General features: G+C 32.5%; 1 protein-coding gene and 1 non-coding gene across 3 annotated transcripts; one reads left to right on the top strand and one right to left on the bottom strand.

The window, feature by feature from the left end:
• Nucleotides 1–1,964: 1,964 nt before the first annotated feature.
• Nucleotides 1,965–9,634, bottom strand: LOC117217124 (calpain-D-like). Of its 2 annotated transcripts, none has more exons than XM_033464485.1 (11): nt 8,661–9,634; nt 7,659–8,026; nt 6,197–7,581; nt 5,828–6,061; nt 5,037–5,429; nt 4,658–4,959; nt 4,540–4,576; nt 4,143–4,468; nt 3,695–4,037; nt 3,427–3,605; nt 1,965–3,351 (listed from the first exon to the last, which is right to left on the bottom strand). In XM_033464485.1, the coding sequence occupies exons 1-11, from the start codon at nt 8,981–8,983 to the stop codon at nt 3,171–3,173; spliced, it is 4,071 nt and encodes a 1,356-aa protein (XP_033320376.1). In that variant the 5' UTR covers nt 8,984–9,634; the 3' UTR covers nt 1,965–3,170. The 2 variants fall into 2 exon arrangements, with proteins under 2 accessions (XP_033320376.1, XP_033320385.1); XM_033464494.1 differs by having other exon boundaries at nt 3,171–3,351; nt 6,197–7,563; nt 8,661–9,633.
• A 456-nt stretch (nt 9,635–10,090) lies between these two features.
• On the top strand, nt 10,091–10,163 carry Trnar-ucu. The gene has a single exon. It is a non-coding gene; the product is annotated as a tRNA-Arg (tRNA).
• Nucleotides 10,164–16,385: the final 6,222 nt, after the last annotated feature.

The raw sequence follows: 16,385 nt of genomic DNA, 5'->3' as shown, positions 1-16,385 counted from the left end.
AGGGTTTCTTTTAATAAATGATTGCTTTAATATTATCACAAAGTGAATGAAAGGGGTTTTGATATCTTTAAATACGATTTAGTTTAAATAAAGCAGAAACAGTTCCTATATTAAAATTATTAGGCCACACTCAACAGTTAGATCCGTTTGTTTGAAGCCATTGAATAAAAATAATTTCCTTTTATCGCTTCAAAGAGAAAGCAATGCCTCAAGCGGAACTCAATTAACAATATTAAAAGTTAAATTTTATACCAACAGGAATCAAATATATTAGAAACAGAATATATAGAACACAGAAGTAAATGTATTAATGCAAGTAATCAGAGTTTTTAAATGGATAATGGGAGAATGTAAATAAATGTAAGGAATGTTTTATTTAAAAAAATATATATAACTGATGTAATTAAGAAAGTTATTGCCAATAAGTCTCATAATGCTTATGTGCATAACTTGTTTCTTTTCTTGCATTTGAATTAAGCAAATGCATATATAATAAATATTTTGTACTATCATTGAAATAATATTTATAATGCTGCCTTTTCATTTATGAGGACATTTCTTAACTGACAAAAAACGTCATTAGAGCTGATCACAGCATGAGATATTGTCACATTACCACATTCAATATGTATAGAAAATATTAGACAAATTGTCAATCAGATCCAACTGCCATCAAAAGAACATTTCAGTGCCAATTTCATCATTCCTTAAGGACATGGAACATGGCAGTTTAATGTTAAAGCCAAAGCACTGAGCTTTCCATATAAAACTGGATGTTTGCTAGTTTATATAATACACAGTATATCGGTAAAGATCGAAAATATTTTTTAACTTTCATACAAATAAGTATGAAAGAAAATTCATATAAACTTGTATCTGCAAGTGCTTATCTTTTTAATTATGCTTTATAGAGAATATTAATAAATATTAGATACATTACTTAAATTAATACATTGATTAAAATAATACACATTAATTTTTAATTTAATTTAAAAAATAATTTGTTTATGTATATATATGTGTGTGTACATATATATATATATAAACGAGTTATTTTCACAGCTATCTTTAATTAGATGTCCTTTAAATATGAATGCCATTTACGCATACATGAAGAAAAAATTTGTTTCCTTAGAACATATCGCATAAAGAGATCGCGAGTTTTCAACTCATAAATACAAATACAGCTGTTCTAATACTTAAAAAATACATATCGAAATCAATTTGCTTATTCGAGTAGTTCAAGAAAATTCGGTATTCTTTAATAGATTTAAATAGTGTACAAATTAAATTCGTTAAAATAGATTTAAACAATTACAATATTTAAAAGATCTCGATTGAAACAATGAACGTGAATTTTGTCGAACTATTCGAAGTACTCAACTAATCGAATATTCGAATCAATTAATTCAATTCAGATTTCGAATATTCGAATATTTCGGGTACTCAACAGCTTTAGATACAAGATTATACAAACTTTTTCATGGTTTACACGCATATAATTAATATTTGAAAAAAAAAATGTTCTCGATTTTTATTAACGTCCTGCATAATATGCATGAGAAAGAATTAAAAAGAGTGCCAACATACATCGCATTTAATACATATAATGGACATATTTAAAATTATTGGTTGGTACAACATTAATAAGAATCAAAACTTATAGTTTCACTCTTTTGTATACAGTTTTAACATTAAATTAATCATATGTTAATGCAATAATTTCAATAACAATTTTTTGAATTATTTCATGCTATTCGAAAGGAGATATACTTGTAACATACATATACTTTTCAATTTAGCAATCTTTCTCTTTAAAAAAAGGGAATGTTTTATTAAATTGTAACTTCCTTTTTACGTGAGATTATAATTTGCTAAATACGTTTTTGCAAATTGGAAAAAAATGATTCATATATTTCATTATCCAATACATATTTGTTTCGTTTATAGATAAAACATATATGTATATGTATAAAAATAAAACACAAATCTATTTATGTAAAAAAAATTTATAAATGATTGCGCCTCGTAGACGGCTATTCTGATGTCATGATTACAAAATGTACAAGACTTATAAAATTGACTAACTCGTTAACTGCCACGCTTGTGTATGTATAAAGTTCAAGATATGTATTATAAGTTAAATGAACATAAAATATACATACAACAATCAGTGATAATAATTTTGGTAATAATTCGCTACAAAAATTTTTAACAACAATAAAGTTAAACGTACATTGCACAAAATGGCAGTGAACGCGTCACTATACTGTAAAACTTTCAGAGAGATTTTTGGTTCTGTAGCTATGCGCTACGTCCATTTTTAGCACAAGCACTCCATCCAGTTACAAGATGGAAACAACAAAAGTTCAGATGAGATAAAAGTTTTACGATGTGACCAATATTCGAAAACCCTCACTTAAACGGCCAGTAACATCAGCTGTCATACACAATATACAATACATGTACTTTTAAATGTGAGTTCTGAATACGGCTTGTGTATCCGAAAATAGGATCGACTTGTGAGATGCAAAAATTGAAAAAATTTCGACCCATAGTTATACCATACTCTAAGCAATTCCAAAAAGAGTGTATATGTTTTTCATTATCAATGGCTGTTATTTATTTCACTTCATATATTATTATTGTATAACTTTTACGCTTTGTTACTTTTTATGGTGCTTATATGTTACGTTGAGAAAATAATTTTTTTTTTATATAACAAGCAATGTGTTTAATTTGTTCTTCCATAAATATTTAATTTCCCTTAAGTCTTCTTTATGGATCAATGGTTCCCGTAGAAATGCTTAATTTGCACGCAAGTTTTAAAGTATATTCATTTTCATTGATACAACGAATGATTTCTACCTAATTAAAAAAAAATATTTCTAACCACTGATCTCAGAGAGAGAGAGAATCATTGTATATTAATTGTTAATTATTGTAGTATATCCAATAGTGAGCTTGTCGTAATGCTAAAAATTTTCATACAACATGAATAGCTAGAAAGCACAGAATGTATTATAGTTTCAGTACTATTTCTTCTGTACCAAAATCTTTCTAGCTTGCTTTGGTAAATTTCTGGATATCACGAGTACATAATAAATCTCTTACTCGACAAACGAGATACATTTAAACATTGTCCTATTTGTTATTAATCACTCATTTGTTCACGTGATTAAACGAGGACTATGTAAACCTTCGACTTGAGTATCAATTTGAGGACAATGTTGAGTATCTGGCGGACCCCAGTCATGCAAGTTTCCACTGTTAGCTAGTCTGTGCGTAAGTCGATGTGCTATCGAAAAACCTCCACTACCTTCCAATTGTGTTAAAACTATGATGACTTGTCTACAATAAAAAAATTTATCGAATGATCTGTCATAAATGTTGATTTCAGGAGCACATATAAAAGATCCATTTTACCTGTGTAGCGGGGGAACACTATCGGCAGTTCTGAGTTGTCCTCTTGTGGACACAACGTTATAGCTTTCATGGCAGTCACATTTTACATGAATCCATTTATTTACATGACGATTTTCTACCATTACTACAAGTCCAGCCCAACCTTTAGTTAAGTAATAAGCAGTCATTCCCTCTCTTCCCTACATATAAATATTTTACAAAATACTGGGTTTTAGAGATACACGAACAGTTTTGAAATTGAAGTTGCAAGTTACAGAAATATTCTTACTTCATGTCTCTGTCCTTTTGCTAGAGTTAAACTTATTATAGCATCAGCTAAGACAAACGCTGGTGGGGAAATTTGCTCAACTAATAATCTCTTTGAACTATGAATGGCAAGAACGTACTCAGGGTAACTGGAAGTATCTTCCATTCCTGTGTGCCAATGATTAAAGGCCAAACATACAACAATATACAAATCCCTCTCTAACATTTTGTGACATCCAACGAATCCACGTACTTGTCGCTTACTATGTTCTACTAATCTCCCCACTTCTGGTGCTGCTGGTGAACGTGTACGAAAAACAACTACGCACAAGTCCAACTGAGAACGTTGTGATTTTTCAGAATTCCTAAATATATATGTAAGTATAATAGACCATATTTATCCTTATATTCCTGTCCTTATATTTGATATAATTATACAAATGCATATAAAATGGGATAATAAAATTTACCTTTGCCCTTCTTGAAATAAAGTAAATTCTGTTTCAGTAGGTTCTAGTACCGTTAAAAGTACACATGATAAATGTCTGAGAGATGATAAAGGTGGAAGTGTCCCACGTAATCTAACTTCACTCCACCCAACTCTAGTTTTACAAATATCAATACAATCAAAATATTTCAATACATCGTCAAAAGAAATCCAGAAAACACCGTCAGAAGCACCATGTGGCATGAGCATTTCCCGCAATTGTGGTGTCCAAATAGGACTATCATCAGACCAATCACCCTTCCAACTATAGTGACCCCATGGATTACGTAATCTCAATAATCGTATTCCCTATCAAATATATTACTCAAAGTATTTGTAAGTTTTTAATCATGTATCTATAAATACGTGTATTTTTTTACCTGTACATCCCGTACATCGAGAACAGAATAAGCGTGCCTAGAAAAAATACAATAAGTTTTTTATAGCATACTGAATAAATATACTTAAAATTTTTAACTCTTGCCGAACTTTTTCTACCTTGGCCTTAAACCTTTACGTTGATATTCTTCCTCATCAACTTTCATATTACCACCTCCACAACTAGCACCCATTAAAAACATAGCTTGCCTTGAAGATAAAAGTTGTGCCCATATTAAATCCTTATCAAGTTCATCTTCACTTGGCAAAGCAGATGGTTGTAAAGGCACACTCTCACAAGGGGCACCTGTAAGTGTTGCTAGACCTTCTATTGCACGTCCAGATACTAAAGCTTCATAGCAACCATGAATTTTAGCCACTGCTTTTTCAATTAATGGCACCCAAAGTTGTTTTCTTTTTGCCTACAATGTATTTTATCAAAATTATGAATGAAGAGAAAAAAGTAATAACTTTTCACTTATAATGTTAAGATATAAACCTGAGAATATACAAGATGGCCTCTTTTATCACAGGGTAGCAAGTCATCAACAAGTACTGTGGTCCATTTTCCATCTTTACATAATCTTACTTGATAAGCTCCTTCTGGGCAGGTTTCCCTCATTACTAAGACTCTCTTTACAAGCTCATCACTTTCAGCTAAAACAGCTAAAGCTGAAAGTAACCAACAGTTTCCTAATACACCTTGTGAGATATCAGAAGGTAAGGGTTTCCTAAAAACAGCCCAAGGCAGTTTGGAATCAACTGTAGAATCAACATTAATTTGATGAGGCCTTCTCCATTGAACAACATGATTATCCTTTGTTTCAGCTGGATTGTAATATAGAGATTTTGGAGCTGGTGGGAATGAGTCATCGACAAAAGGTTCATTTGTCTATAAAATAAGTAAATTAGTTACTATTGGAAATCTTGCATTTAAAATATACTAGTCGAAAATATTTTCAATTTATTTAAACGAATTATAAACTATTTAGATTTGAACTTTATGCATTTTATATTTCATAGACTAAAAATATTCACTAAAACATTTATTTTCTTCTTGTTTTCTCATTAGTATTATAATACAAAAATAAGAAATTAATATAAATAGGGAAAATAAAAATCAATTGATGTGAAAAAATATGTAATGCAAAAAAGAAAAAGTATAATTATGTTTTTCAAATGTAATTTACATATATAAAGACAAATTAATTTCAATATTTTTTCTAAACTGTTTTCTTTGATCGTAAAAAATCGTCCTTGTTCATATGATATAATTTATGATCAATATACCTCTTTGCAATAGCGAACAATTCGCTCCCATTTCTCCAATGCTTCTCTTTCCTCAATTTGTCTTAAATTCTCCATAACCACGCTTTCTTGCCGTTGCATTGTAAGTGTACTTATGCCAGATTCAATAATTCTAGGCCTTTCACCTGGTAGTTGAGATAAATTTTTTGAGATTTGGCACATTTCACAAATTCCGTTTGTACTCTTATTTTCATATGTGCACAGTTTACACTGCCACTGGAAACATTGAAATGTTTCATATATAATAAATTTATATAGAAAATGAAAGCCAATAGGAAAATATATGGATAATATATATATTTGAATATTTTACTAATAAATATATATAAAACAGCTATAAGAGAATCGTACTTGACCATGAGTGGAATCTCTAATTCTTGAATGTCTTTTATCTCCAATTGAAGAACCATTCCTTCTTACAGAATTTCTATGTCTTGGAGTAACAACTTTTGAATTTATAGGGGTTGAACAAAGTCTTGGACTCGGACTTCTTGATCCAAAAAATCTGCTATCCTTTGGTACATCTAGAAAATCTGCTAAAGTCTTACAAGCATTACAAGTTTGTGCTGATAGCGGATTCCTTAATGTACACGATGGGCACACCCAGCTTTCTCCTTTTCGTAACGTAGCGTCTTCTAAATGCATGATACTTTTAAGCTTTGAACCACCGCACGCTTCACAAGTTGTTCTCGAAGCGGCATTTAATAATGTACATTTTTTACAAGTCCACACGGGGGAAGGTGGATCAACTTGATCATCTAGATCAGATTCTGCTGTAGCCAATGTAGCAGTTTTCTGTGGAATGTATCTTACACTATCTCTGGATACTACAATTGGGGATTGTGAATGCATCGAACAACTCGTTTCATCTTTTGTGACGGTTATTAGACTAGGTTGCATTAACGAAGGCGGTGATCGAGAAGATCCACATATATCGCAACCAGTTGACCATAAAGGATTATACGCGTAAGAACATTTCCGACAAGTCCACATACGTTTTAACGAGCTTACATTCGGTACATCACCGACAGGACTAGTTGCTTCGCTATGTGCTTTTGTGGGTACAAGACCTAATTTATTATTTTGTTTTTTTGGCAATGGCGGCGGTATATCAGGGTCGGTAATTCCAATGTAAGAATATTTTGGTCTTGTACTAAAACCAACAGAATGTGGTGGTACTGCAGGTGGTTCATCCTCATTGAGACTTCTACGATTGACGATCTTTTTCTTTCGAGATACATTTGTAACGGATTCGACATCAGAAAAAGATCGTCTATAAGACAATGGACCTGCAGAAGATAGAGCACGTGGTTCCCAGGCAGGTACACTGATAACTACTCCACTGCAAGGAGCAGGACTTCTAGGGGCTTCACATGCCTCGCATTGTTCTAGGCCAGGAGCATTATCAAGAGTACAATTATCACAACTCCAGAGAGCATCATCCTGTTGAGATTCTGAGACTACTAAACTTGTTGGTCTTTGAATTGCATGTTCAGATAATTTATGTACAACAGATCCATTAGATAAAGAGCGACTAACTTTAGATTTGACTCGTTCATAAATTGAAGGACTATGTCTTTTTGGTGAACGTTGAGAGGTATCAGTGGTATTTGCGTAGGAAAGTGTAGTGGACTCCATAGTTTCTATTGGTGGCAAGGTCCAGTCTTCTCTATCTTGTCTCCTTTCACTACGACTTATACTTGTTAGTTGTGCCATATCTATAGAATACAGATAAGCTATATAATATTTGTACCACAATCTTGTTCAAAATAGTATTAAAACAGTATTAAAAAATAAATTAAATAATTTATACCCTTATTGATAATTCTTGCATCGCTTGTAGAAGAACTTGTTGCATTGACATCATCTAAAATATTGGCCAGAAGTTCGGATGCAGCTTTGAGACGACTTGTTTTACGTGAATTTAATTTTTTGCGTTTACGTGCTCCAATCTGCCTTTTGTCAGTTTCAACTATAGAAGAATTTGCATCACAAGCTACGCAAATTATACCAGAACTGCAGCTGTTGTCTAACAAACAACGAACGCAAGTCCATTGTGTTATTAAGGAAGGTAGAGAAGAAGATCTTTTAACTGGCTCTTTTTTACAAGACTTTCCATTCCACGAATCATGGTGAGATTTCTTTATATGATTATCGAGTAGAATTAAATTCCCCTCTGAGCTAAAAATCGATATGAAAAATAATAAACAATTACTAAACGGACAACAACCATTGGCATATATGATAACGTAATAAAATTAAGGAAGAGGAAAGAGTCAAAGAATATATAACATTTTTATAATGAAACTATATATTTAATTATTTCCTAGATATGAAAAAAAATCTACCCAAACATAAAAAAAAGGATAACAACTATGAAAAAATATATGCTAACTTTGATATTATTCTAAGTATATTGTATCAATAGTGAATGCGAAAGCCTGTATTCGTAGATGCAATAGTAACTTGTCATATCTACGTTTATGCGAACATGCAACAAATAAACATTTGTATTATATTCCCCTTACAAACCGTTGTTCTGTGCATTGTGTGAAATCCTTGGCACAAATTAAACTTGTTCAGTGAGAGGTAGAGGAAAGCTCATACTATGAAAATACCTTTGCTCAAAAAACGAGATATTACACCAAAATGATCGCACTGATACGAACTGATAAGTATTACATTTGAGGAGAAGTCGACAAGATTTTGCGGAGAGTTCGGTAGACTGTATACAAACACGCGAGAAATCGAAGATGGGGGTAGGGAAGGGGAGGGGGTTGCGGACAGAGCAGAGATGAGTTAACAATTTTCTCACCGATGTATGAGATCGGTTTTGACGTATTGATAAGTTGCCGGACGCGTATCGCCCGTTGCTGGCTTCTCCAAACGAAGTTTCGGCGGAGGTGTTGGCGGAACAGAGACCGAGGAAGAGTCACCTTCCTCGTCGTCTCTTTGCTTTTCCTCCTCCTCTTTTTCTTCGGGAACTTTGCGATCCAAGCTCAGGCCGAGCCTGAGATTTGCTTTCTCATCACTCCTAAGCCGAGTAAGGCCGCACCTGGCGCATCGCGTGCTCTCCGTTGGATTTATCAGAGCGCACTCCGAGCAATGCCACTGCAACACCGATGCGATCGAGCCCATTCTTTACACGTAGTCATGGCTCCTTTGCTAACAGGATCACTGACTTTTATAGCCACGATCCCTTTTACTCGAAATATCACCACACCTCTACGCGAGGACGAGGATCAACGATACCGTGAAACACATTCCGTGATAATTCTTTTCCGCTGCGGCGGTTGCCCGCCGTTCTTTGTCATATGTTTCAGGACGGCCATCTTTTAAGCCCCTTCCCCTCGCACTCTCACCCAGTGTTTTATTCTATCTCTTTCTTCCTTTTTTCTCCCTTTCTTTCCGTCGTCGCATCACACAGTGAACATTCAAATGCACACACAACTTCAGTGCATCTATTCTCTGCTTTTCTTTTCTCTCTCACCTTTTAGGCATCTTATTTATCTAAATACTTTTTTTCTCACTGTTTAATCGTATTTGCAAGTGTAGTCTAATATGAGATATACACAAATAAATCACTGATTAATCCATATTCGTTCACTTAAAGGCAAAGAACGAGATGAAACGCGTCAATTGCAAGCGGTAGACATCGTCTGTGTACCTACATCACTGTAGCCTGAGCAAGTGTGTTGACTACATTGGTTGCTGGCATACACAGGGCTGTATGATTATTATCATATGTGTACACTGACGTAATGAAAATTTGTAGATTTCGGAATCATGCTTCTATTTATATTAGTTATTATCTGCGAGTGATTAATTAGTCATTATTACGTTGAAATAATATTCCATCTAAAAGTATTGATAATAAAATAATAGTTTACTTTTAATTATTCAACATTTGAAATGTACACTTTTTAAATAAAAATTAGTTGTTCGTTGTGTTGGTTAGTTTATACGAGTTTATTTATCAAGTTAAATATGATGCGAAAAAAGGATTACATTGAACAAAGTTTCAAAATGAGAATAGAAAGTATAATTACACTATGTAAAATAATCAGTTTTCTGAAATTTGTATATTATATCGATCAATTTGTTGTGTTTAAACTTGCGCTTAGAATTTTAATCGTTTCGTTTCTTTTTTATACGTCACTGGTTAACATAAACTATTACGTACATCAGCGACATCTATGATTAACTATCTTTTAGAATTATAATAAGAAACATTATGTATACCAAGTCCCTGTGGCGCAGAGGATAGCGCGTTGGACTTCTAATCCAAAGGTCGTGGGTTCGATCCCCACCAGGGATGATAATCGACCGTTCTTGGGTCTCATTTTTTTTTAATAACTTTTAGCTACAAATTTCACATTATAACAATCTAAATTTTATTTTTATATTAATCTATTATACTAATATTTAATTATCGCCATTGATCCGCCATACTATCCTTTCAAATTTTATTACAATCTTTAATCTTCTTTTATTTGCACATTTAAAAGTGGATGTAAAATTAATTAATTTGTCTACAGGAATATCTCTTCTTTGCGCCTTCCTGAGTACTACGTTACTTTTACTGCACTCACTCTTGTGTTTGTTTTAATTTTAGTTACTTTCGACTTGGAACGAAAATATCCCGATGCACGGCAAACGTAAAAATAGTGAATACGAAGGTGAATAGACTTGGTTTGAATATTGTTGGTATATTTATGATCAAGTGTTATTATACCAAGCCAACGTAATGATATACTACAATGGAACAAATAGGCAAATAGTTATGATTCAACAATTATGGTATTTATTTTTTCATTTTTTGACCTTTATTATTAATTGAATTCTAGTCTTTATTACTGTCAGAAAATATACAAAATTTATATTATTTTTATCTTGAAGTGATATTTTCGAGAATCGTAGAAATGACGAAATTTTGTTATTATGTAATTATGTATACATGAACCTCACATAAATAACTATATAGATACTTGCTGGGTGTATTTTATCTGTACTACAGCTGCCAAACATTACAGAAGATTGCGACGCCTTCCTTTCCAAGAATCTATAATTTCTTCCAAGACCTTCTTCCCAGAACGTATGTACATTATAATAGGTTATATGACTCTCACAATCAGTACGAGAGTTATGAAAAGAGAAATGATCTATTCTCGAACATTTTACTATAGAAATTCTGTTTGCAATTTTCATCTTTTAATTTAAGAACGTGGTATTTTATAACTTTTCTTTATTTTAGCGATATATATATATCAAACGTAGCTGCTATAATCCTTTTCAATTTTTCAAGAAGAAAGAAGCAGTGTTGTAACAACCGACGTGAGTATTGATTACGATTACAGAGTCGTTACTAAACTTACATTAAGGTAATCGTACGCCTTTCACGAAGAATGAAATACTTTAGAAATTGTAAGAACAACGATCGTAATAATTATGATTGCAATATTAACTCTAGCACTAGCAACTAAGCAATAGATACTTTGAATATTTTTTAACCTTATATATTTTGAATTATTTAATACCACATAACCTATTTTATCAATCAAATTATTTTCATATATTCCGTATTCTGTATTGTAGTCGATCAAAAGCCACGAAACGAAGGATCCAGAAGCAGATGAGACATTCAACGAGTAAACGATTCAAAGACCCCAATGATTAAAGGGATACAAACGATATCAATTAATTGCTTGGCTTCTAAATACACTGTTAGATTAAGCGTATCGTCGATTCTGCTTCCACAGAGCAGGTGCTATCATTTATTACAATCTAAGATATCCTCGGTGTTACGTTGTATAATTTAACACAGATTTTCGTAAAATATTTGTAATCAATGTTAACGTGATCAGTCGATACTTGGAAATTTCAACTTTTTTAAACATTGTAAGCGTTTATACTCTATCAATCTTGAGTCGAACGTTATGTAAAGGTGACTCAGATCGATTAAAGAAATCAATTACAAACGACCAGTTGCAAACACAGGATCGACTAATTAATGCCATATCCGTTGTTACGTAATGATCGTTTGAAGCCATTGTGCGTTTTTAAACAGCGAGATAAATAAATATAAAATAAGCTGTACTCCAATATTCGCTTATAATATTATATTTTTAACACGATAGAAGTATCATGCATAAAAACTTCGTTCTCAGACGATATTTTTAGAAATATTATTTTTATACTATATCGATATTTTAGATTTGCAACGAACGAATTGAGAGGGACGAAGTTTAGGCGCTCAATCTTTCCGAACATTGAACGTCGGAGAATACAAATCTGTCTATTTCGAACGTTGATCGATACTTCATTAATTATTAATGAACGCCTCTTACACTTTCGATTGGACGAGCACACCGCTGTCTGCTGTAGGCGTAGTTTCCTTTCGATCAATAATTTATGCCTGGCTACTTAATCGAGTTCTGATTTTGGATGGACAGAGTTACGTGCATATTTTACATTAATTATAAATCGAAGGTTCGTTACGGCGCATAGCGTATTAATATTGTCACGAACGAAATAAGACGGAATCGAAAATAGAATGCCTGTTTGGGAATTCCCAGGATCACCAGATACTATACTGATAAAAAAAAAAGAAGCTGGATCGCTGTGTTTGCCAGTGAATTTACCGCTGAAACACTGAGTCAGCGTATTACAATTTTAATTATATATGCGTATAGACTGAGTCATTCGATTCTACCCCATTTACATACTTCGTGTATACAGCTATTAGCAAAAAGACACGACGCCGAAAGAAATCCAACAGCTTAATCATTTCTGCGATTCTAATTTTGTGACAGGAAGTATAAAAAAAGAGGTATGAAAAAATACACGCGGACTATTACGAAAGAAAAATGCAAGAAGATATGAAACGCAATTTATATATAAAGAGAACGCTATATATACGTTCTGTGGATTTTTGCTATTATAAATGTTCCGTATCGTATAGAATCGTGCAATTTACTTCTAATATAAGCCGAACGATTAAACTGAATTTTTATTCGGCAGGTTGTAATGACGAGCATGAATGCAAATGATAGCGGGTTCGCGTGAGTCATATCCGGAATTAATTCTTCTGCCATCTCGATGTCGACACGTGACAAATTTACCGCTAATCAATCTTGAGCAGCTATATTTTTAAACCACGTTATTCACAAAACGAGCTCGCCTTATGCAATTCTATTAAACATATAGCGACTGAACGAAATTAATCTTTTAAATATGATTCGTATTGCTGCAATTATATTACAGAAAGGAATAACAAAAAAGTAGGTATTTTCGTGTAGTATAATTCACGTAATAATTCATAATGAACTACCTCAGGCTTGAATTTTCTTTCCTTGCACACTCTTATCGGATAATGATAAATTGAGTACTATACTTGTTCTGGGAAAAGTTACAGCACCGTTCGAAAACGGCAGGGTGATACGAAAACTGCACCTAAAAGTCATCGCTAAATGCAGGAAGAAACGATAATAGGAATTATCAATAGAACATTGTATTTTGTGTGAATCGTTTAATAAGCATAAACATAAGTTATGTTATTACAATGTCACAGTAATAGTAATAGTAATAGTAATTAGAAGAATAGCAAGTATTTCTACGTTAATGTTATTAATTGTCGACATAATGTTAACGGGCTACAAATATAGTATCGAGATCTTTTTGCTTTTGTATCGATTTTTTTTTTATCTTATACGTGGATACGTCTCTAGACAGGAAATCAATATGACAACATCATATACAAAAGAAAATGAAGCAAGTGGAAACAAAAAGAGCAAATAACGACACGTGGCAAGTAACGTGCAAGCATTGTACTTAGTCGAATCTGAACAGAAAAAGCAACAAACAAGAACTTGAGGCACAAAGTTACGATCGAACCTGTTTAGATACTTGAAATTTCACCGTGGGAAAAAACGTAAAACTGAAAAAACGAAAAGAAACATTAACCAGTTAGATATGGAATGTCGTTACTGAAGAATATAAGATAAATAGAAAATTACAGCAACACAGAGAGGCGAACAAAGTATAGAAAACGCGCACCTCGCCAACATCTTGTGAGAAAAGTTGCAAAGATCTGATCACAGAACGTACGATGGTCGAATTAATAGCGATAATCGGCGAATAAAATATGCGATGTTAAAAAATTATGTTTGCATGCTAATTTGAAGCAGCGATACCGCGATCTTGTATGCAATTAAGGGATTAATTAAAACGAATTTACGAACGTTAATCAACGAACGATAATTTTTTCTTTGTTAAATTATAACGCGCTTAATGATACGCATTTAGACATTTAATAACTTATTAAATACACGGACCCCTGTATAATGATGCGCGTGCAAAAAATGTATAATGTGAAAAAATCACGTTGATTTTGGAAATTACAGTTACATAATTGAAAGATCGATGTAGTTTAATTAATTCGATTGTGGACGATCGTGTAAATTGTTATACAATGTTTCTCGATACAATGAATATGCAATGCGATATTTTTGTACAATTAAAAAAATTGTAGGTACGTGTGTTTTTATAATTCTTTTAAATTCAAAGCGACATTCGAACTTTAAGCTTAGTTAGTATGTTAATATGATAAATATGGATTGCTCGATTAGCGTGTATTCGGTAATCGGTAAAACCGTAGTCCAAGGTACTTGCTTGTCACAGTTTACGCGTCTAACGTGAATAATAATGCATTTTTAAATAAACGATCCATAGTTCTAAATGAATTTGCACGTTACACTCGTGAGACGAGCTTGCTCAGCCTCGTTATACTTTCCAATAAATTTCTCTTTGATGATTTTCGTATACGAGATATTTCTATCGTATCGCATGTGCTGTAATTATTAAACCAGTAATTAACAGAGCGAACGAAATCCCAATAAAAATTGTTCGTATAATCTTTGCATTCTGAACGTGAAAAGAGACGCATAAAGAATAATATTCCGAACTTCTGGAATTTCTCGAGATCCGATAGGAGTATTTGACGTTTATACGATGCATATGTTTGTTCAGAAAATAGCATTAAAAAACATATTTAACGAAAAGAGTAACAACGCATTTAATTTTAGCAAATTTACTTTTAATTCGATGCCAGATTACACTTTAACCTACTTTGTTTAAACTCGTTATACTTAACATTTTACTTCCACTTCTTATCGCCCAGTTGAACGTTAATTTCGACTAAAAAGTAACGACATAACCGGAATGCTGGAAACTCCTGTCTTTTAGCAAATCCAATTCACTGAAAATTTACATTTACGAAAATAGTATTATCTTCATGGGAAAAAATAATTCATTATCATAGGCAAAAAATATAACGAGGCATCTTATTTCCTCGGGGAGCTAAAATTACTGTTTATCGGTGTTATCGGTACAAGTTTGACGTATGTGTTTAGTATTTGTTCATTCCAAATCGTTTTATCGGTGTCGTGAAAAATACAAATTATAAATAGATATCTGCTGTAGTAGACAAACAGATACTGATTTGTAGTAAGCGAGAGACGGATGACCGCAAATTTTATGGGTGTAACTCTTGTTTATGAAAGATTAAGAAGAAATATTGCTTATAATTTCAGGAACGAAAGATAAATGTACGAATTAAGACGATTTCATATTGAAAACCGATAAAGTAGAATCTCATTGAACGTTACTAAGCAAATTATTAATTGCTTTATAAAAGATATATATGTATGCTATAATTTTAAACACGAATATGTTATACCGCACGAGTTTTCCATATTTGTTACGTCGTTTATTTTTAACTACAATTATATAAATACAAGTTCTCTACTTATGGATGCAATTTTTGCGGGAAAGTAAAGAACTATATTTGGTAAAAATTATCAAGAACATTGAGGCGAATAGAAAAAATAATTTTGTAACCAAATTTTCCTGCATTCGATACTATCATTCAAGTAACGAAATTGGCGTTTAAAATTGGCTTCAGTTTACTTTTAGTCCTCTTTGACGTCCATGTAAGAATTAAGAAAACTTATCATGGATAACACATGTAGGACTGTACGTGTAAAGTATTGCGTTGTTACAACTATACAAAGATTGTACTATATAGAATGGAAAGAGAAAGGAATATGGGGAAAAACCACATCATTTTACACAGACGCCGAGTTTCGAACCTGGGAAGTCCAGTTTACAAAGCTCGGCCTCTATCCGCTCCACCATTCTATTCCTCTCCTTATATATTTTTGTAATACAGTATAATTGAGTACATACACAAATTTTATGGCCTATTTGCTATCTATCTACAATTTTCTAGTTATCTGTAATCTTTTTATTTTCTAAAAATATAAATATATTTTAATACATTTGTCGTTTATTAAGTTTAGTTAAAAAACATTGAAATGAAATAACGCAAAGTTTTCCTCGTCAAATTTAATATAGATCTTTAATATTTTGTTTCAAAGTTTTCGTCTAGAATTTCTCGTGCTTAAAATCTTTAAGTCTCGAGTAAAATTTACGATTATTCCGCGTTTTTAAAGGCACACTCACAACTAAATTGACACGCGAG

This window comes from Bombus bifarius, unplaced genomic scaffold (genome assembly GCF_011952205.1).
Source record: "Bombus bifarius isolate JDL3187 unplaced genomic scaffold, Bbif_JDL3187 scf7180000007966, whole genome shotgun sequence".
Lineage (NCBI taxonomy): Eukaryota > Metazoa > Arthropoda > Insecta > Hymenoptera > Apidae > Bombus > Bombus bifarius.
This window is presented reverse-complemented; position numbering and strand designations above follow the sequence as displayed.